Source organism: Diabrotica virgifera, chromosome 6 (genome assembly GCF_917563875.1).
Source record: "Diabrotica virgifera virgifera chromosome 6, PGI_DIABVI_V3a".
Classification (NCBI taxonomy): Eukaryota; Metazoa; Arthropoda; class Insecta; order Coleoptera; family Chrysomelidae; genus Diabrotica; species Diabrotica virgifera.
Window position 1 is genome coordinate 199,380,903 of NC_065448.1, and position 22,956 is coordinate 199,403,858.

A 22,956-nucleotide genomic window follows, 5' to 3' on the forward strand; every position below is an offset into this window, starting at 1 on the left:
ATAATGTTTAATATCCATTTTGATAGAATTCAAACAAATTACAATTCATACAAATTACAAATTTTAATAAGCAAATCAGTAAGCACACAGAAATAAACAGAGGTAACATTTAAACTATAAATAATTCATTTAAACTTATTCTTTTCCTCAATGGTCTCTTGCGTAAGCAGTCATCCAGTCACACGAACTTATATATTAACTTATTAAATATTAAAATTATAATGAATAAAATAAAAAAACATAATTAATTTTGCTATTAATTCTGTGTATTCATTTAGTAATCAGGTTACAATAATATTTCAGTTCATAATTTGTGTCTTTCTAGATAAGTATCTATTTTTCTCGTTTTGTATATTTCACATACATAAATTTTATCAGAAAAGTATTTGTTTCAAACCGCGAGATAGCGCTACCGTCGAAACTCACAGCCAATTGAATTGAATGTACCTAAATTCAAATTCCAAGGATGTAAAAATACTAATGATTCATGATAAACTCGAAATGGTAAAGTCATTTCAATTATGAAAACGAATTTTTAATAGTATCTATGTAAACGTTAATACAATTAATGTTTAAACTTTTTTACCCTACAACAATTTTGAAATGAAATTCGTCCAATACTACCTACATACATAAATTTTATTAATTATGTATTCTAAAAAATAACGAAGTTGATAATCTATAAGGCTAATATTATACTTCCTATACATATACATACAAATTATTTTTAAGATATTTTAAAAGTATCTACTTATAAGTATGTGTTAAGAATGTACTTATAAGTATGTGTTAAGAATATTCGATAAAGGTATATTCTAAGAATAAACTTTTACGAATATTCCGAGATCCTACGTACACGAATATACTTAGTATATTCGGTACGAGAATATACTCTGAAGTATATGCAAAGAACATGAAATTTAGAATGTTTTTTAAGGTAGATGCTATGCTTGTACTACACATATACTAAAAAGAATATACTCCGACGAATGTTGGTAGTATATGCTTAGAACATGATGCGAACATCATTGTTATGTGGGTCATATTATGATCGCCGCAGCCTCTGTGTCTGTGTCGTTCCATTACTCTAACTTCTTGGTAGATACGCTCACACTCGTACGACAGACAAAGATAGCTAGACCAACGTACTTGATATTGGCGTTACACCCCGATGCACTGAGTGGCATATATCCCTAGCCTAGTCTATTGTTAACATGTCTCTGGTTGAAAAGCCCTATGACGAATCATAGACTTATATATAGGGCTTTTCATTCACAGTCATTTGTTTCGAGCTTCTGTCATATGTTGTATAATAATCTGTATATATGAATATTATACACAGATTATACAACATATGACAGAAGCTCTAAACACATGACAATCGATGAAAAGCCCTATTATCATAGACAGAGTGTCATTCAGAGCGAAGTGAAAACACCATCTTTTTTATTTGACTCAGTGCTGTTTCACTCTTATGCATAGTAAAGTTGCGACAGTAGTTCCCCCTTCCGTTAAACAAATTGACACAAACTGATAACTACTATTACTTTGGGATAATAGGGCTTTTCATTCACAGTCATTTTTTTCGAGCTTCTGTCATATGTCGTATAATCCGTGTATATTAATATTATACACAGATTATACAACATGACAGAAGCTCGAAACAAATGACAAACGATGAAAAGCCCTATTCAGTTCTGTAGGCGATAAACCACTTCAAATTTCATTTGCTATCACAGTTTCGCAGATTTCGCTACACAATTAAGTAACAAAAAAACAAAACCAAACAGGATATTCTTTACAAATTAATGTCAATGTAAACATTAGATATGACTTGACATTGTGCCATCCGTCGGCTATTCTGACAGTTCAGTAATGCCTAATTACAAACAAGCATTACGGCGCGGTAAATTTGACTCACTCCTCTTGGTTTCAAAACAGGCCATAGTTATTATATCTATGGTTGAAAAGCCCTATGGCTGAATGAATCGGTGCGAATCTGGTGCATTAGGTGGGCAGCTGAGAAATAACGTTGCCATTTATAGTGCGTATATCTAATTGAAAACTGAACAGTTTGTATGTATCAAAATGAAGTTTGACTTTAACAGTGTATGACAACTGACGTTGTCAATGTCAGTTGTCATTGTCATTACTGTTGTTTGCGGTTGCCGTTCTTGATTATTTGTTTACACTGTTCCACCTGTACTCAGGTATTTTTAATAACAAATAGCACACACCTAAAGCTAGAAAGAGAACGCCTGACATTAGACAAACACTAAAGATGTCAACGAACAAGTCTGTTGTTTTCTAAAAAGATATTTTTCCTGTGTCAGAAATGTGAATAGAATGTAAATAAGTTTAATATGTACGAGAATAAGGCGTAAAAATAGATTCAATTCAGCTCTTTCTCACAAGTGTAGGTTAATGTCATTTAAATCATACACTAATATTATAAGACTAACATAATTATATTAAGATAACCACTCAAATTATTTAACTTTGCCTTATTTTGTTTTAGTGACAGAAAAATATGCAGAATGCCTTTTAAATTAAAACTAAAAAAGTCCCGACATTATAGTGTTGTATCAAATTCGTTATTTGTAATATCTGTTGAAATTCTTGATGGAACTACAGTAGAATGTACACTTTCTTCAGAGAGTACTGGGCAAGACTGTCTAGATGTAGTATGCCAAAAGCTAAGTTTAAACCAACCAAAATTCTTTGGACTTCAATATATTAGTAGGCACAGTGACAACAATTTGTGTTGGTTAGAATTGGATAGACCCATAAAAAGGCAATTAGATAAACATGCTAAGGGTCTTTGTGTATGTCTTAGGGTCATGTACTATGTTATTTCTGGGGTCAGATTATTCAATGATGAGGTTTCACGGTAAGCGGTTTGGTATTATTTTATGTATACAGTGATGAGTGCCCTAATAACTGTGCCCTAATATGTTGTGAAATAAAAAGAGATGAAATTAGGAGAGGTTGGAAATTATCAATAGAAACCTATAAATTTACATTATATTGATAGTTTCTCACCTTTAGATGTATCGGAGTCATACTGTAACAGGAGGATTTTGTTCAATGTGTCTGAGGGAAGAGTTGCCAGCACTTAAAAAAGCAGAAGATGTAGGTGCTGAATTCAAATCTTGGTACCAACAACTACATTTTCATTTCTAAAAATGATGTGAGCCGTTCACTGTGCTTCAGAGGGTATGTTAAGCTGTCAGTCCCCCAGGTACAGTGTGCATTGACACTAGCTACTTCAAACAGGGTTAACGATGCAGTGGCCCTGGAAAGGTACTACTTGTCTGAAAGGATCTCCTCACCTGTACACTTTGTAAACAGTTCTACAAAATAAATTTAAAGTAAAAGTATCCCCTATGGAAGATTGTTACATTTTTTCAATGATTATGATCAGATGAACTCTTAACTGTTGTCTCCTTTATCTTTTTCCATCTCGTTTATGTTTTTAGGCTTTTCCCAAACATTTTTGTGAATTGATGTAAAACTTTTAATATTTTGTAGGTACCATTATTTTTTACAACTCAAACAAGATGTTATAGAAGGTAGAATATCTTGCACGCCGCAACAAGCTGTAGAGTTGGCCAGTTATTCAATGCAAGCTGAGTTTGGTAATTTTGATGCTGAAAGACACACTGCTCATTATTTAAAAGATTTCCAGCTTTTTCCTAAGGTATGTCAAACATAAAAAATAATCAAACACAAAACACATATTAAACACAAAATTTTTACCATTTTTATAATATAACCCAGCCTACTGGAAAACTAGCTTTATTACCCCAATACTGAAATCTGGAGATAAGTCTCAAGTGAACAATTATCGTCCGATTAGCATTCTGAGTTGTATTCCCAAAGGTTTTGAGAGTCTTCTTTGTGACTATTTGTCAGCAAGTTTAAAAGGCTGTTTTATCGACCAGCAATTTGGATTTCTCTCTAGCCGCTCCACTGAACTTAATTTATTGCCATTTACCGACTTCCTTGTGGAATATCTTGAAGGTGGCTTCCAGGTTCATGCTGTATACACAGACTTTATGAAGGCGTTTGACCAGGTAAATCGCAAGATTTTAATCAATATGTTGAGAGGTCTGGGTATCCAGGGTGAACTTTTAGAATGGTTGTTATCCTACCTATCTGAAAGAATACAAATAGTACTTGTTCAGGGTTTTCAATCATTTGAAATTAAGGTACCTTCAGGAGTGCCACAAGGGTCACATCTGGGACCCCTTCTATTCAATATCTTAAGTTAATGATATTGCCTCCTGTTTCCACTTTGCTTTTTTCCTAATGTTTGCTGACGATTTAAAATTATATTTGAAAATCGAGAATGATGGTGACTATCAAAAATTACAATCTGACTTAGATCGGTTGAGCTATTGGTGTGATAGCAACGGAATTTAACTTAATGTTAAAAAGTGTCACTTAATGGTTTTTGGTCGAAATAGAACTCCTACAAATCATATCTATACTATTAAGGATTGTCCTTTAGACTCTGTATCTCAGATAAAAGACCTAGGTGTTGTGCTCGATTCCAGCTTATCCTATATCCCCCATATCTCATCTATAGTTTCAAAATCACTTCAACTTTTAGGGTTTATCAAACATTGTGCTAAAGTCTAAAGACTTTCTAAATATCCCATCCATAAAAATATGGTATTGTTCACTTGTGAGACCTCACTAGATTACTGTTCATTTGTTTGGTCTCCACACTATAACACCCATGTTCAAGATATTGAGAGAGTTCAGCACAAATTCTTAAGATTTATTGCATTTAAACAAAACCAGAGGGTTGATGAAATTAACTATTCTAATATGGAAAAGTCTCTCAACATAACCTCTCTCCAAATCTGACGCATGCATAAGGATCTCACAATGTTTTATAGCATACTACACTCACAATAATTTTGGTCCTCAACTATTGGAGAAAATTAGCCTCCATGTTCCCAGTAGACAAACATGGCTAAATCAACCCTTTTACGTTAGACCCCATCGCACAAACTATGTACACAACTCCTTCATGTCTAGAACACCTAGGTTTGCTAACCAATATTCTGAAAGTTTAGATTGTTATAGTTTTCCAAAAGAATTTAAAGCTCAGCTTAAAAACTGTGTGTGATAACTTAATGTCCTTGTGTTCTGTACATTTTTTGTTAATGTTTGTTATTTAATGTTCCTAGTTTGTATGATTAAAATTTTTAAATTTACTGTAGATTAGGTTAAAAATCTCCTGTGATTAATGTTTATACTGTATTTTAATTGGGTGATTGCCCGTTGATAAATAAAATAAAAAATAACATTCAGGATACCAGAATACTAGGCCTGGATCCCGCGTACCAAAAAAAAGTTGATTAATAGCAAGCTAAAAATTTGTTAATAGCTTAACGGTGTCTAGTCGGACAAACTTTGATGTACGGGAACACTGGAACAGGGAAGTTTTAATTGTGGAACAGTTTAAATTTGGAACCTCAGATTACGAAAACGTCCCATGTATTTTGTCGGACACAACATCCAATTATTGATTTGTTACCCTTTCATTAAACTCTTGTGCAAAAATCAGACTGCTATTACTAACCAACATGATTCCTGTCATTTGACATGTTCTTCGTGTTCCACTCATTAAAATGCCCAGTTGGTGATAAACACCGCTCTGATTTTTGCATGAGAGTTTAATGAAATGGTAACAAATCAATTGGAAGTTCTGTCTGGCAAAATACATGGAACATTTTCGTAGTCTGACGTTTAAAATTTTTAACCTATTCTACAATTAAAACTTCCCTATTCCAGTGTTCCCATAATAGATCAAAGTTTGTCCGACTAGACACTGTTAAGCTATTAACAAATTTTCAGCTTGCTATTAATCAACTTTTTTTTGGTACACGGAATCCAGGTTTATACAATGATGAAATGATGTTAAAAATTGTAAGTAGTGTTAGTGTAAGTCAAATATGTAAGTGTTGATCAATAAAGAAAAAAGATGAAAATTTGAACTAAATCATGATAATTAAAAAGAAACAAAAAGATAGGTCTTTTTTTTTGATAAAACTGTCAAATATATGTAATACCCAATAGTAAAGTGATTAAAGATATACATGACAGAAAAATTATTTAAAAAAGTTATCAGATGTCTTAGCAGCAAAAATAATTGATAGGAAAACGTAAATAGTTCTCTTATTATAACTTCTTTAATTTCAAAGATATTTAATAGATTCAAAGCATATATTGCAGGGAATTTTGAGGACTACAAGATATGATATATGTTGAACTTTTTTGTAGTCTTTGATTTTTAAAGCATGCAATTTAAAGAATTAAAAAAAAGAACTTCACACACGAATGTGCAAACTTGAAACGTCAACATCTCAATTAGTTTTTATCCTATAAAAATAAAAAAAAAATGATACATTATCCGCCAAAACAATACTACATTTTCTTATTTGTGTACATTTTCCATATCTCTGTTAGTTACAGAGTAATTTTGAAAAAATAGAAAAATATGATTAATATTCAAAAATTAGTTTAATACTAAAATAAAGTTTTTTTTTCAAATCTAGGCATTTTAAACTAGCTATAATTTTAAAGCTTGGAACATGGAATAAGATTAATTTTCATTTTTGTGGAAAACTTGTTAATTTAATTCCTTTTTTTGAATATGATAATTGTTGTGTTTTTTTAATCACTTGGGTGCTATTCCATCCGAATGACTTTTATCTCAGCTCACTTTAAAGCTCTTATTAAATACATTTAAAAACATTTTGAGTATTTTTTAAAAATCCTCTTTTACGTTATTTGATGGTAAAAATTTTGATTGTAGCTTAATTCAAATAAACTCTCACCTTCATCAGGTTGTAACTCGGATTGTATAGCTGCGACAATTATTTAAAAAACGATTGGATTTGTTATTTTAAAAGATTTATTTTTGATTGGTATAACTTTTTGGTTAAAATGTGCTGTTGCCAAGTTATTTTCGAATAATCACCCAAAACATGCCATTTTTAGGTATGAAATCAACCATTTCTAGCGTGAATAACTTGGAAAATATTTACTTACCGGAAAAAGTCTGTAAAACATTTTTTGCTATAAATTAAATTCGCTATCGAGTTTGGGACTAAGTCTGGATCCAGTGTATGAAAAAAAAGTTGATTAATAGCGAGCTGAAAATTTGTTAATAGCTTAACGGTGTCTAGTCGGACAAACTTTGATGTATGGGAACACTGGAACAGGGGAAGATTTAATTGTGGAACAGGTTAAAAATTTGGAACGTCAGACCACGAAAACCTTCCGTGTATTTTGTCGGACAGAACTTCCAATTGATTTTTTACTCGTTCATTAAACTCTCATGCAAAAATCAGACTGCTATTTGTCACCTGTCATAATTCCTGTCATTTGACATGTTCTACTTGTTCCACTCATTAAAATGCCCAGTTGGTGTTAAATAGCAGTCGGCTTTTTGCAGGACAGTTTAATGAAAGGGTAACAAATTAATTGGAAGTTCTGTCTGACAAAATACATGGGACGTTTTCGTAGTCTGACGTTCCAAATTTTTAACCTGTTCCACAATTAAAACTTCCCCTATTCCAGTGTTCCCATACATTAAAGTTTGTCCTACTAGACACCCTTAAGATATTAAAAAAAATTTCAGCTTGCTATTAATCAACTTTTTTTTCATACGCGGGATCCACATCTATTATTTAAATGATACATATTTTCACCCCGATGAAGGGGCCACTGGGCTAAAAGCACACATCGGCACTACCTTTTTTTGTTGACATGTTTTCTATGCGTGTTTCAAATTTCGTGTCAATTGGATCATTGGTCATTGGATCATTCGTGTCAATTTTAAAATCATGAGCAAAAACTGTGGAAGAATGGACTATTTGAGACAGATTGTGAATTTTTTATTATAACTTTTTTTGTAGGCTTTTACGGATTCTTCCCTCCTAGAAACCCTTACAGAAGCAGCAAGTAGGCAACATTCTGCCTTACATAACTTACCGCAGGGTACTGCTGAAGAATATTATATTTGTGCCTGCCAACGTTTAGATGGATATGGACAAGAAGTTTATGTGGTAAAAGACCACGAAGGTGTGGACACGTTAATTGGAATATGTTTAACCGGAGTTTATGTTGGTTACCCTGGCGGCAAAGAAGGGCGTCATTTTAGGTAGTTATTTCAGTATTACCCAGAACCTGTAACATTGTTTATATAGTAATAGTTGGTCAACGCAATAGATAAATTTGTTTGATTCTAATTGAGACAGTCACCTAATGTCACCATCATTTCTGTCAGGGTCGCAACGTCACGCGTAACTACGATAAATCCAAAATGCATTGACACCAAGTTGGATACGATCCATTTCATAACACACCAACTCGCATTCATCGAGGGTTGAGAACAATAGGGTTCCAAGCGACATTTTGTACAAAATCGGTTTTTTAAAGAATTATATTTAATAAAGAATTCTGCATCGAATGATAGTTGAAAAACGTTGAATTGTTTCTAGATGGCGGTGTAATCAATGATGAAATAAGGTTTCAAGTACGTGAAATACTTTCAAGTTCGGGCAATAAGGTTCCAAGCGACAAATACTTTAGAAAAATTAAGAGTGTGTGTACTTTGTACCCACGTAAGAAGTTATACTTCTATTATATGATTTCAACGAAACAAATATACTTTCAGTGCCGTACCCACTCAGCGCTTATAAAAATATTTAAAGAGTAGTAGAAAAATGTAACTAAACTTGTCTTTCACAAACAATACAAAAAAATTTCGGTGCTCAAGCCAACACCCCCCCCCCCCCCCGTCCAAGGAATATTCTACTAGGTTCGCCACTGTAACAGTTTATTTGTATTTTATTTAAATATCAAACTAATTTTAATACTTACTACTTTCTAAAAATTTTTATTAAAATAAAATTAAAAAAAGAATACACACATAAGAAGTTATACTTCTATTATATGATTTTAACGAAATAAATATACTTTTAACAGTTTATTGGTATTTTTTTTAAATATTAATAGTATATTATGCAACGAGCATTTAACGATGGTCATTATGAAGCGAGTATTAGGGATGAGTACGAGCTTCATAATGATAATTAAATGCAAGTTGTATACATGATTTTTTCTATGATCATTCACAACAAAAAATATACACTAAGCACCAAAATTAACGCACCACCTTAAAAATGGGACATATTTGATGTCTTGTATTTCTTAAACCTGTTGTCCGATTTTAGTGATTTTTTTAATGTGTTATAGCTTTATTCTGTAAGAATGTCGCTGTAATAATATTGTTGCTAAACAGATAAGTGTCATTGTATACCGGGTGTAACAATGATAGTGTCTTTTTTCCTCAAAGTTTGGAACACTCTGTGGAATATTCTGGCGTATATAAAATATTAAAATCAAAACTCAACTGTAGCCTTATGCTTTCTTAACATTATGCTTTTTGATTCATTAGCTTATGTTGGATAATAAAAAAGTTAGGTACTTTAACAACTAGTCATGTTCTTCATGAATACAGAGTGTTTCTAAATAAGTGCGACAAACTTTAAGGGGTAGTTCTGCATAAAAAAATAATGACTATTTACCTTATAAACATATGTCCGCAAATGCTTCGTTTCCGAGATACGGGATGTTGAATTTTTTCTTACAAACTGACGATTTATTTATTGCTCTAAAACCGGGTGAGATATGCAAATGAAATTTGGTAGGTTTTAAGAGGTAGTTATTACGCATTTTTTGGCATGCAATTAAGAATTTTATATTCACCATTGGCGTGCATACGGGTCATATTACCAGCTCATATTACCCGTATGCACGCCAATGGTGAATATAAAATTCTTAATTTTATGCCAAAAAATGCGCTATAACTACCTCTTAAAACCTACCAAATTTCATTTGCATATCGCATCCGGTTTTAGAGCAATAAATAAATCGTCAGTTTGTAAGAAAAAATTCAACATCCCGTATCCAAGAAACGAAGCATTTGCGGACATATGTTTATAAAGCAAACCGTCATTATTTTTTCATGCAGAATTACTCCTTAAAGTTTGTCGCACTTATTTAGAAACACCCTGTGTTGATGAAGAACGTTGCTAGTTGTTAAACTACCTAACTTTTTTATTATCCAACATAAGCTAATGAATCTAAAGCATAATGTTAAGAAAGCATAAGGCTACCGTTCAGTTTTAATTTCAATATTTTATATACGCCAGAATATTCCACAGGGTGTTCCAATCTTTGAGGAAAAAACACACTATCATTGTTACACCCGGTATACAATGACACTTATCTCTTTAGCAACAATATTATTATACCGATATTCTTGAAGAATAGAGCTATAACATATTAAAAAAATCACTAAAATCGGACAACAGGTTTAGGAAATACAAGACATCAAAAATGTCCCATTTTTAAGGTGGTGCGTTAATTTTGGTGCTTAGTGTATTAAAATTTATTAATTTTGTGGCGCAAACAAATTAAGTAGTTTGTCAGTTTGGCAGTTTGTTTACATATTGAGAACTGTCAAAGCGTATGTATTTGATTCGCCATTGGTCACAGCGCGTGTGCCACCTTTATCGCGAATGCCATATCGCGATTCTATTGGTTAAAAATCTGTATCATAATGAAGTTCATTATGATATAGGTAGTGACATCATAATTGATATACATATTATAGCATGAGAATAGAAAAACTAATTTTTATACTTACTCGTACTACTTTCCAAAAAATTTTATTACAACAAAAATTAAAAAAATAAAAAAAAACAGAGGGCACTCGGGATTTGTGTTATGATTTTGTATTTAAAATAATAATTTCACCAATTGCGCTAACAATTTTTGGAAAATTTAAAAATTTTTGTGAAATGTTTATCTTATAATTCCATAAGGTTCCAAGTACAAGGCTTATAGTGCAATAAGGTTCCAAGTACACTGCAGACGTCAGTAAATATGTTACAAAATTGCACATTAGAATCTTACTTATGACATTACCTAACGTGAGGCGTTATCACAATTTACCACACTGCAGTATAAAATAATTTTTGAGATTTACAGTCCTTTAAATAACGAAGTTATGATAGTTTAAAATTAGAAATTTGTCTCCTGAAAAATTTATGATATGGCGCTTGGAACCTTATTGTTTTCAGCCCTCGACATATTAAGAAAAATAAATATATGGAAGAATATACACTCACCGGCAGAGAAAACGGGCACCCCAAAAAATGGGCCATTTTTAATGTCTTGTATTTCCTAAACCTGATGTCCGATTTAAGTAATTTTTTTAATATGTTATAGCCTTATTCTTTATCAATATCGCTGTAATAATATTGTTGCTAGACAGGTACATTGTCATTGTATACAGGGTGTACGAATCGAACTGTGTTTTTTTTCTCAAACTTTGGAACACCCTGTGGAATGTTCTAGCTTTTATAAAATACTGAAATTATAACCAAACTATAGCCTCAGGTTTTCTTAACATTCTGCTTTTTGATTCATTCGCTTATGTTGGATAATAAAAAAGTTAAGCACTTTAACAACTACCCCTGTTTTTCGTTAATACAGGGTGTTTTTAAATAAGTACGGCAAACTTTAAGGGGTAATTCTGCATGATAAAATAATGACAGTTTGCTTTATAAACGTATGCCCGCAAATGCTTCGTTTCCAAGATAGGGGGTGTTGAAATTGTTCTTACAAACTGACGATTTATTTATTTCTCTAAAACGGTTTGTGATATGCAAATGAAATTTGGTAGATTTTAAGAGGTAGTTATTGCGCATTTTTTGGCATACAATTAAGAATTTTATATTCACCATTGGCGTGCATACGGGTATAAATATTTTAGATATATCCCGTATGCACGCCAATGGTGAATATAAAATTCTCAATTGTATGCCAAAAAATGCGCAATAACTAGCTCTTAAAATCTACCAAATTTCATTTGCATATAACAAACCGTTTTAGAGCAATAACTAAATCGTCAGTTTGTAAGAACAATTTTAACACCCCCTATCTCGGAAACGAAGTATTTGCGGGCATAAGTTTATAAAGCAAACTGTCATTATTTTATCATGCAGAATTACCCCTTAAAGCTTGCCGTACTTATTGAAAAACACCCTGTATTGACGAAAAATAGGGGTAGTTGTTAAAGTGCCTAACTTTTTTATTATCCAACATAAGCGAATGAATAAAAAAGCAGAATGTTAAGAAAATCTGTGGCTATAGTTGGGTTTTAATTTTAGTATTTTATAAAAGCTAGAACATTCCACAGGGTGTTCCAAAGTTTGAGAAAAAAACACAGTTTGATTCGTACACCCTGTATACAATGACAATGTACCTGTCTAGCAACAATATTATTACAGCGATATTGATAAAGAATAAGGCTATAACATATTAAAAAAATTACTTAAATCGGACATCAGGTTTAGGAAATACAAGACATTAAAAATGACCCATTTTTTGGGGTGCCCGTTTTCTCTGCCGGTGAGTGTATTTATAAAATTGAATTAATAATGTCATGCTACTATACATTATACGCAGCATGATATCATTAATTCAATTTTTGAATATATTCTTCCATATATTTATTTTTCTTAATATGTGTGCGAGTTGGTGTGTTATAGGTCTGGATCCCGCGTATGAAAAAAAAGTTGATTAATAGCAAGCTGAAAATTTGTTAATAGCTTAAGGGTGTCTAGTCGGATAAACTTTGATATATGGAAACACTGGAACAGGGGCAGTTTTAATTGTGGAACAGGTTAAAAATTTGGAACGGTCACACCACGAAAACGGCACATTTATTTTGTCCGACAGAACAGACTTAAACTCTTCGAACAGAGATTAAACTTTCATGCAAAAATCAGATTGCTATTTATCACCAAACGGGCGTTTTAATGAGTGGAACATGTAGAATATGTCAAATGACAGGAATTATGACAGGTGATAAATAGCAGTCTGATTTTTGCATGAGAGTTTAATCTCTGTTCGGAGAGTTTAAGTCTGTTCTGTCAGACAAAATAAATGTACCGTTTTCGTGGTGCGACCGTTCCAAATTTTTAACCTGTTCCACAATTAAAACTGCTCCTGTTCCAGTGTTCCCAAATATCAAAGTTTATCCGACTAGACACCCTTAAGCTATTAACAAATTTTCAGCTTGCTATTAATCAACTTTTTTTTCATACGCGGGATCCAGACCTATTATGAATGGGATCGTATCCAACTTGGTGTCTATGCATTTTATATTTATTGCAGTTACGTTTGACGTTGCGACCCTGACAGAAATGATGGTGACATCTGGTGACTGTCTCCATTATAATCAAACAAATTTATCTATTGCGTGACCAACTATTACTCTATTATAAACAATGCCTGTAGTTTTTAAGTAGTTTGGCTGTTTTTACTTACATACCAAGCGGTTATTAGTAATTATTCCAAGCTAAACGATTGATGTGGCTTTATTCTTCAACTTTCATCATATTTTTCTTCTTCCTCTTTATAAGCAATTCTGTTTGTTCATTGGCGGATTGATACCTCTATGGAAGGTTGTCACTCCATCTTTTGCGCGGTCGGCCGATACTTTTTCTACTGATCGGTGATTTATCTCTTGCTATTTTGACCACACGGGTCTCACCTATTCTGCTTATGTGGTTATCCCATTCTTTTTTTTAGTGTCTATTCGTTTATACTGTTAGATTTTCTTCTAGTGTGTTCACTCCTCTTTCGATCTCTCAGTGTATTCCCTGTAATTCTTCTCAGTACTCTCATCTCTGCCGTTTCGAGCAGTCCTTGTGTTGTGGCTCTATCGGTTCTTGTTTCTGATGCTTATGTCATTATTTGTTTTATTTTGGCTTTATTAATTCTTGATTTCATCTCAGTGTTAATATCACGGTTTTGCCATATAGTGCTATAAGACATTCTAGTCTCTTTGCTTTTGTCTTTACTGCTCCACAATATTTAAGTAATTCGTTTGATATTTCATCTTTACCTACAGCTTTTCTGTTCTTCAGCTTTTCAAGTGTTTGTCGAACTTAGAGGTCGCCAATTTCTTGAAAATTGCAAGATCTTGTCTTGATCTTGTTCTGATTTCAAGACAAGATCAAGACACGAAGTAATTTTAGATTTCAAGACAAGACAAGAAATTTCATGTCAATACCAATTGTCAAGAAAACAAGAAATCTTGAAATATCGTGAACTATACAGTATATTCAATTATTAGTTTTGTTATAGTGTTTCAGTATTTATTTATCTCTCGCAGCTTTAATGCAGTAAATTAATGGCTCATCGGTAGCGCCCCCATCAATTTTATTTTTAAGGTCATGAGCCCATATTTCCAGTTTGTCTAAAAATAAGTTTATTCTAATTACCACGAAAGGGAGTGGGCAATATTGTTCCCCTTCGAGTATTGAAGAAAGTGTTTTAAACTTCTCAGATACTAACAAAATTTACTGATCGGAGCCCATTTTTTATCTAATATCTTGCCATGATTTAGATTTTCGATGTTATCGCAAAATATAGTTAAATCATTTAATGTCCGACTGGTATATATTATATGACAAATAATGACATGATTTCGAAGTCAGTTAAATATGATATAATGCCCTAGGGCGTTAAATTTAAATAACTAGTTAAATACTGTCAAGTTGACAAATGAAAACCTAAGTAAAACTATGGTTACCACAATTACGTTACGACTATTGCTGGTAAATGTACTTATTTGAAAACTAATTATTTCAAAATTCATTCAAATTTTTTGAATAAAGAATATTTGGCCGGACATTAAACGTTTAAGGCACCACGGGTATTATGGATAATAATGCTTTCGGTCAACGTATATCCCTCGGGCCAAAGGCCCTTGGTATAAACACCATTGACCTCAAGCTTTATTATCCTTATAATACCCTTCGTACCTTAATAACTATTTTACACTTAAACCCCATATTAGCATCTCGAATGTTAAATGCCATCTTGTACGCAAATCTAATTTTGGCATATTCATCTTACAAATCTTACAATTTATGGTCTCCTAACCACTGTTAAGTTTAAGTTGCATTTGCTCTGAGTTTTTGATTTCTATTACAAAGTATTTAATTTTACTTCCAGGAGAGTTGAAATCTAAAGCAGTATCAATCATTTTCTACTTTGATATCATCCTCCAAATAATCAAAATCCTTTTCGATGTCTAAACTTTTTCAATTTGGTTCAACAACTTTTATAAAATCCTGGATAGCTAAGTTTAGAATATGTGCGAGACATATAAAATGCTTATTTTATTAGCACGCAACGCAATAAAAAGCTCGCCGGGGAATCACCGGACCGGGAAATCAAGATATTTCGAGATCTTGAAATTTATTAAGTCAAGACAAGATATAAGATGCCAAGAAGACGTTTTTCTTGATTTTTTCTCAAGACGAGACAAGAAGTTGTTATCAAGACAAGAATTCTTGTCTTGTCGACCCCTAGTCGAACTTCCTGTGTACTTATATTAACTTCTTCATTTCTGGTAATTTCTGGTGTTTCCGGTCCTAGCGTCATTTGTTCTTCCTCTGCGTAGAGATTTTCTAGATAGTCTATCCATTTATCTGTTTCTCTGTGTTTTGGTTCTATTAGTTAATTTACCTCCGTTCTTTGACTTCTTATAAAGCGCCATAATTCCTTTTGTAGTAATCATTTTTTATTCTTCTTACAAGTGAATGTGTTTAGTTTCCTATTGGCTTGTAATTATAGTATGCCTCTTGTGTCTCGATTGACATGTATTTCAGGTAAGCTTTTTTCTTTCCTTTACATTTTCCTTCACTTCTGTACCAAAACCATTGAGTTATCCGCTTTGGGAGTGATTTATTTTTATTGATGTTTGTTCCCCAAGAACTTCTTTGACTGAGTCTAAGATATTAGATTAATTTTTGCTCAGCTTTCTTCGACTCCACCACTTTCTGTGATATGTATGTTTGTGTTTCTTTTTGTTATTCTTTTTTGGAATAGGTTTCTTTTGTAGTCAGTCATATTGTAAGATTTCGACTTTTATCTTGGTAGGGTATCTATTCTGGTATTTTGATATTACATATACAGGGTGTTAGTAAATAAGTATGAAAAACTTTAGGGGTAATTCTACATGAAAAAATAATGGCAGTTTGCTCTATAAACATATGTCCGCAAATGCTTCGTTTGTTGAAATTTTTATATCAAACTGCCAATTTATTTATTGCTCTAAGACCGGTTAAGACCGGAAATTTGTTGTGTTTTAAGCGGTAGTTATTGTGCATCTTTTGACATACAATTAAGAATTTTGTATTCATCATTGGCGCGCCTACGGGAATGGTCTGAATTTTTTTAAAGAATAAAAAATAGTACGCCACTGAGATATTTTGAATTAAAAATTATTTTTAAATTCCACGTCTAATTTATGATAAAAAAACCTTTCTTGCCTTTTTTTCATATGGTGTACCGTTTTTATGCAGAAAAACAAAACATCTTGACGCGTATTTTTCATTTTTTAATACATTATCAAGAAATATCCAATATACTAATACTAAACTGGAACAATAACAGAAAATATTACTAATAAGATTTTAACTAGGTGCAGAGCTATAACAAATGTTAAAAATGACCTCCTTTAGAGGTTACAGATGAATTTTATATTCATCATTGACGCGCGTACGGGTAATGGTCTGAATTTTTTTAAGAAAAAAATAGTACGCCACTGAGATATGTCAATTTAAAAATCATTTTTGAATTGCTGGTTCAATTTACGACAAAAAATCTTTCTTGCCTTTTTTTCATATGCGGCGCCGTTTTTATGAAATAAAATAAAACATCTTAACGTTTACAAAGTATTTGAACTAAGTTTCTATGCATATTTATGGAAACTAACTCAAAATACATTGTAAGCGTTAAAATGTTTTATTTTTTTGTATAAAAACGGCGCCTCGTATGAAAAAAGGCAAGGAAGATGTTTTTGTCGTAAATTGAACGAGGAATTCAAAAATGATTTTTAGTTTGACATATCTCAGTGGCGTACTATTTTTTTCTTAAAAAATTCAGACCATTACCCGTACGCGCGCCAATGATGAATATAAAATTCTTCTGTTACCTGTAAAGGAGATCATTTTAAACATTTCTTGCAGCTTTGCATCTAGTTAAAATCTTATTAGTAATATTTTCTGTTATTGTTCTAGTTTAGTATTATTATATTGGATAGTTCTTGATAATGTATTAAGAAATGAAAAATACGCGTCAAGGTGTTTTAATTTTCTGCATAAAAACGGTGCACCATATGAAAAAAAGGCAAGCAAGGTTTTTCATAAAAAATGAAACGTGGAATTTAAAATAATTTTTAATTTGAAATATCTCATTGGCGTACTATTTTTTCTTTAAAAAAATTCAGACTATTACCCGTATGCGCGCCAAAGATGAACATAAAATTCTTAATTGTATGTCAAAAAATGCGCAATAACTACCTCTTAAAACCCACCAAATTTCATTTTCATAGGTCAACCGGTCTTAGAGCAATAAATAAATTGGCAGTTTGAAATAAAAATTTCAACACCCCATATCTCGGAAACGAAGAATTTGCGGACATATGTTTATGGAGCAAACCGGTATTATTTTTTCATGTAGAATTAGCCCTTAAATTTACTAACACCCTGTATGTATTAATTCTGATTTTACTTTTAACATCTTTGATTTTAACTTTCATGTTATAGTGAATACTGAAAAGTGGCATTTTTGTAACAAATCTTATCTTTTTAGTTGGTCAGATATAAGCAACGTTATTAACCACAAAAGAGATTTTACTATCGAATCTGTTGGTGGTATTGATAAAGCAGAATTTCAATTCAACGATGTGGAAAGTGCAAAAAATGCATGGCGGTTCTGTGTTCTTCAGCACATTTTTTACAGACAGTATGAAATGAATAATATTGAAAACGAGAAAGCTTCACCCAAACCTCCAGTTTTTCAACAAAATGAGGTAAGTATTAAATTATTCGACTAACTGGTTAGTTTGCTATTACACACATCAAAATGTATAAAGAATACCACTGTTATACCACTTTTTTCAATATAATCTTAAACAATTTTTGTTTAAGAGCGTAGGCGCAAATATTTTACGGCTATCCCTACTTTTCTTTCTTTAGAGATGTAAACATTAATTGACAATGGCATTGTCATCATTAACTTAGAGATGGGTTTTGAATGTTCTTGGATAATCGCCTAAACTATTTATTCAGTGACTTAATATGATTATTTTTTCACTAACTATGTATTCATTGATTACAATAATTTGTATACTATACAATAAAAACTAATAATCGAGAAAAAAGAACAAGTGATTTTTTTAATAATATATTATTACTATGAAACGCTTAGATAAATTTTGAGAACATCTTTAACAACAAAATACTTGGATCACAGAATATACCCTGGTGTATTCTCTGCTTGTATCTTTCATAATATTTAAATTATTATGATTATATTATGTTATTATGATGAAATATTATGATATTATGAATTTATGGTTTAAATATAAACATCTCAAAAACAAAAATAATGACAAATTTGGTACCCAACCAGAACATCAGTATTGGTGGGAAGGAAATAGAACTCGTAGATAGATATAAATACCTGGGACATGAAATTACGATTGGCAGGGATAACCAGACTCATGAGCTGAAGAGAAGAATCGGTCTTGGCTGGGCAGCATTTGGAAAACTGAGAGAAACTTTTAAAAGTGAGTTACCCACATGTCTAAAGAGAAAGGTATTCGATCAGTGCGTCCTCCCAGTCTTGACGTACGGATCAGAAACACTTACCTTAACTAAAGCCTCGGCTACCAAACTAAGAGTCACGCAGAGAAGAATGGAGCGGTCAATGTTAGGAATAACTCTGCGAGACAAAATCAGAAACGAAGAAATCAGGAGAAGAACAAAGGTGACTGACGTCATCGAGAGGATAGCCAGGTTGAAGTGGAGATGGGCAGGACACGTAGCCAGAATGACAGATGGGCGATGGACGAAGAGGTTATTGGAATGGAGGCCAAGAGAAGACAAGAGAAGCGTCGGTCGACCGCCTACAAGATGGACTGACGACTTAAGAAAGGTAAATAAAAACTGGATGAGGGCGGCGCAGGATAGATGGGGTTGGAAACGAGGGGAGGAGGCCTATGTTCAGCAGTGGACTTTTGAGGCTGGATGATGATATTTCATAATTAATAATAAACAATAAATAACTTTTTATTAATTTCACGTCTTAAATGAATTATTTATCAAATAATACACTATCAATATTATTTAATAAACAACTCAAAATATTCCTGAAGCCGTGTCAAATATTTAGTAGTCTTGTTTGTCACTGTCTTGTCACCACATCGACTGAGTGCGTTGTATGACAAATATAGCGATTGTTCGATTTAGAAAATATCCCCACGGACATGGTGTTGATTTTTTTCGAATCCTGAAAAAACTAAGAAATATTTTTGAAAACTTAAAACGCAGAATGAAAGACTACATTATTAAGGAAGGCCGAAAGTCCCTTAGAGTAAACAAAAAGTTTCTTTTGAATGAAGTATTTGAAATTAAAAATCACACTAAAGTTTCTCTTTTTTTTTTACCACTGTAACTTATTGAAATAAACATAGAAGTTTTCAGGGACTTTCGGCCCTCGGTAATAACGTAATCTTTCATTCTGCGTTTAAATTTTTCAAAAATACTTATTAGTTTTCTCAGGATTCGAAAAAAAAAAATGAATGCATTTAAAACACATTTGCACGAAATTTTGCGCCTACGTCCTTAACTATTCAGTGTTACTAGTTACGACCATACTTCTAATGTACAACTTTTAGGATAAACTTAAGCAAAGAGACAGCTATGAGGATGTGACAAATTCGTCGATACAGTGGGACCGACCAGTTTCTTCTACCCAAAGTTTGACACATAGAGCACAATCGACATCATGCTTAGATCTCAACAAACAGACTGATTTAGAGGCTCTTAGGAGTCTTTTACCTTCCTACCGTCCAGCTCCTGATTATGAGACTGCGATGCAGCTTAAATACAGAAATTCTTCAGGTAACTGTTTTTTCATTATGGTTTAATCAATTTAACTTTGTTTAACATCTTTATAACATTTTCTAGTAGTGAAGTAAGTTAGTTTTTTTGTATAGATATTTTTACTATACAGCAATAAAGTACTGAGCACTATAGTGTGTACTCTTTACTTTCTGAGACTTCTTTTGAAAATTTTCTAAAACATACACTAAATTTGAAGAATGTCTCGAAAGCACCAAAAATTGGGAAAGAAACGTTTTATATTGAATTAAGCCGCAAGCGAACGAGACGCAACGATTAGCTGGATGATTCTCTACAGGGTGTTTGGTAAAGAATGGGCCATAGCTTAACCTTAGATTCCTGAGGTTAAAATAGGTCAATTTAAGCTAACTTACCTTAGTACGAAAGTTGATAATAACCGAAATACAGGGTGTCAAAGTTAAACTTGTATTTTATTCATTTTTGAATATTTCCTGACAGGCATGGAACAACAACACGAAACTTGGTAAGTGGTGCTGGTACTGTCCACCCTAGTAAATTATGTTAAACAAACGTTTCTGGCTACTACCAGAGGCGTACGACGGGGGAACGTAAATGGTTGAACCTTCACAAATTCTACGCCATTGGCGGAATTGCTATTTTAGTGCAATTTTTTGATTCTACAATACTTTCTATGGAAATAACATACTCTTCATTCTTAACGATAAAGCCATTAGTTTTCGAGATATTTGAAGCTAAAAACGAAGTAGCATAATACATTAAATAAAGTAAGTGTGCCTTCTAATTTTTAACTTCAAATATCTCGAAAACTAATGACTTTATTGTTACGAATGAAGAGTATATTATTTGCATAGAAAGTATTGGAGAATCTAAAAATTATGCTAAAATAACAGTTTCATCAGTTTCAATTTGGGAAGGGTCAACCATTGACTTTCTCCTGTCGTACGCCTCTGGTAGTAGCCAGAAACGATTATTTAACATAATTTAGTAGGATGTACAGCACCTACACTTTCTGCTAAGTATCATAAGGATACGTCAAATAGTTTTATAGTACCGGTCACACATACCTAGTTCTTAAAGTTTTAAATAAAGAATAAATTATTTAAAAAAGAATACTTTAAAATAATTTGACATATTCATGTCATACTTGGCAGAACGTGTAGGCACTGTAGACCGTACTAAATTATGTTAAATAATCGTTTCTGGCTACTACGTGAGGTGTACGACAGGGGAAAGTGAATGGTTGACCCTTCCCAAATTCTATGCCACTGATGAAACTGCTATTTTAGCAAAATTTTTAGATTCTAAAATACTTTGTATGCAAATAATATACTCTTCATTCGTAACGATAGAGTCATTAGTTTTCGAGATATATGAAGTTAAAAATGAAAAGGCACACTTATTTTGATTCATGTATTATGCTCCTTCGTTTTTAGCTTCAAATATCTCGAAAACTAATGGCTTTATCGTTATGAATGAAGAGTATGTTATTTACATAGAAAGTATTGGAGAATCAAAAAATTGCACTAAAATAAGAATTCCGCCAGTGGCGTAGAATTTGGGAAGGGTCAACCATTCATGTTCCCCCGTCGTACGCCTCTGGTAGTAGCCAGAAACGTTTGTTTAACATAATTTAGTAGGGTGGACAGTACCAGCACCACTTACCAAATTTCGTGTTGTTGTCAACACTATGAATCCTCCATCAGTAGGTCTCATAAGGACGACAAATTTTACGCAAATTCACCACTAAGTTACTTTGTTTTGTACAGTTCCCCGAGTTGGATAACCTAGAACATGTACAAGACACAATACGAGAAAAATAATAAATAGTATGTTACATAAAAGGATCATCAGAAAAATATAATTAGATAAGAAATAAATTCGACATTTAAAACCATCTAAATAACACATTCAGATCTATTGTATTAAAAACAAACCTAATATCAAACAAGAAACAACAACAGTTTGTATTTATAAAATACCTTGTGAATTCGAATGCATTTATTTAGGGGGGAGGGGATTATAGTTTGAAAATTTTGTTCGATTGTTTTATTATTTAATTGAAAGTGCATAAATCAAGAATACTGTCTCAAAATTTCAGATTGATCGGAGCAAAATTACCGAAAATACAGCATGTTGAATATCCCCACCTTCGCTTTATGTTGAATATCCCTACCTTCACTTTTCCCCCGGGCCTTTTCCCCCTTTTCTTTTGTAAATTACTCCGCAATTCAAAAACTTTTCCGGTGTGCATCACTTTTGCATAAGTTTTTATTTGGACATTTCGGGAGGTAACACTGTCGAGATATTTTTTGTTTTTTGCTTATTTTTTGTTTAACAATAATAAATACAAATGTTGATTTTCACCCATCTCGTTATTTTGACTTCTGAATGATACCAAAAGCTCAAAAATCATTGAATCTAAAAAAAAACTCGATAGCGTTATTTCGAGAAATTCATAAGCTAATAAAATCTTTTTGAATTTTTTTTTCACATGATCCAATTACTACCCTGTTAATACCCTGTTTTTAAACCAGGAGGAGTAAACTCAAAACACGGATTCACACCCAATAATGTCACTAGAAAAATCACCAAATACATCTTCTTTTTTGGTTGGCCATGTCGGTCTCCGACGGTAATCCATAAATATTATATTATAGTAATACGTCGCTAAACGAGTTGTTCTACAAACAACTGTTTTTTTTTTATATAAAAGCAGACTAAAAATCTAAAATTTAAAGGAATAATTCAGAAAACACAAAATATCGCCGATATTTCTTAATTAACCTATTAAATGCCAATAGTGTCAAAATTTCATAAATGTCAATAGTGTCAAAATTTCATAACAGTAGAGTAAACTTGCCTGAGGTTGGAATAATTACAAACAAGCATTACG

General features: G+C 32.4%; 1 protein-coding gene across 2 annotated transcripts in view; it reads left to right on the forward strand.

Moving 5' to 3' along the window:
• The first annotated feature begins 2,207 nt into the window (after nt 1-2,207).
• LOC126887130 (tyrosine-protein phosphatase non-receptor type 21) overlaps nt 2,208-22,956 on the forward strand; it is a 119,980-nt gene continuing 99,231 nt past the window's right edge. Inside the window, exons 1-6 of one of the 2 annotated variants that reach the window (XM_050654485.1) lie at nt 2,208-2,416; nt 2,519-2,890; nt 3,532-3,700; nt 7,938-8,182; nt 17,767-17,986; nt 19,856-20,081. In XM_050654485.1, coding sequence (XP_050510442.1) covers nt 2,538-2,890; nt 3,532-3,700; nt 7,938-8,182; nt 17,767-17,986; nt 19,856-20,081 — 1,213 coding nt within the window. In that variant the 5' untranslated portion in view covers nt 2,208-2,416; nt 2,519-2,537. Of the gene's footprint in view, nt 2,421-2,518; nt 2,891-3,531; nt 3,701-7,937; nt 8,183-17,766; nt 17,987-19,855; nt 20,082-22,956 lie in introns of both variants that reach the window. The other variant, XM_050654486.1, reaches the window with a different exon arrangement.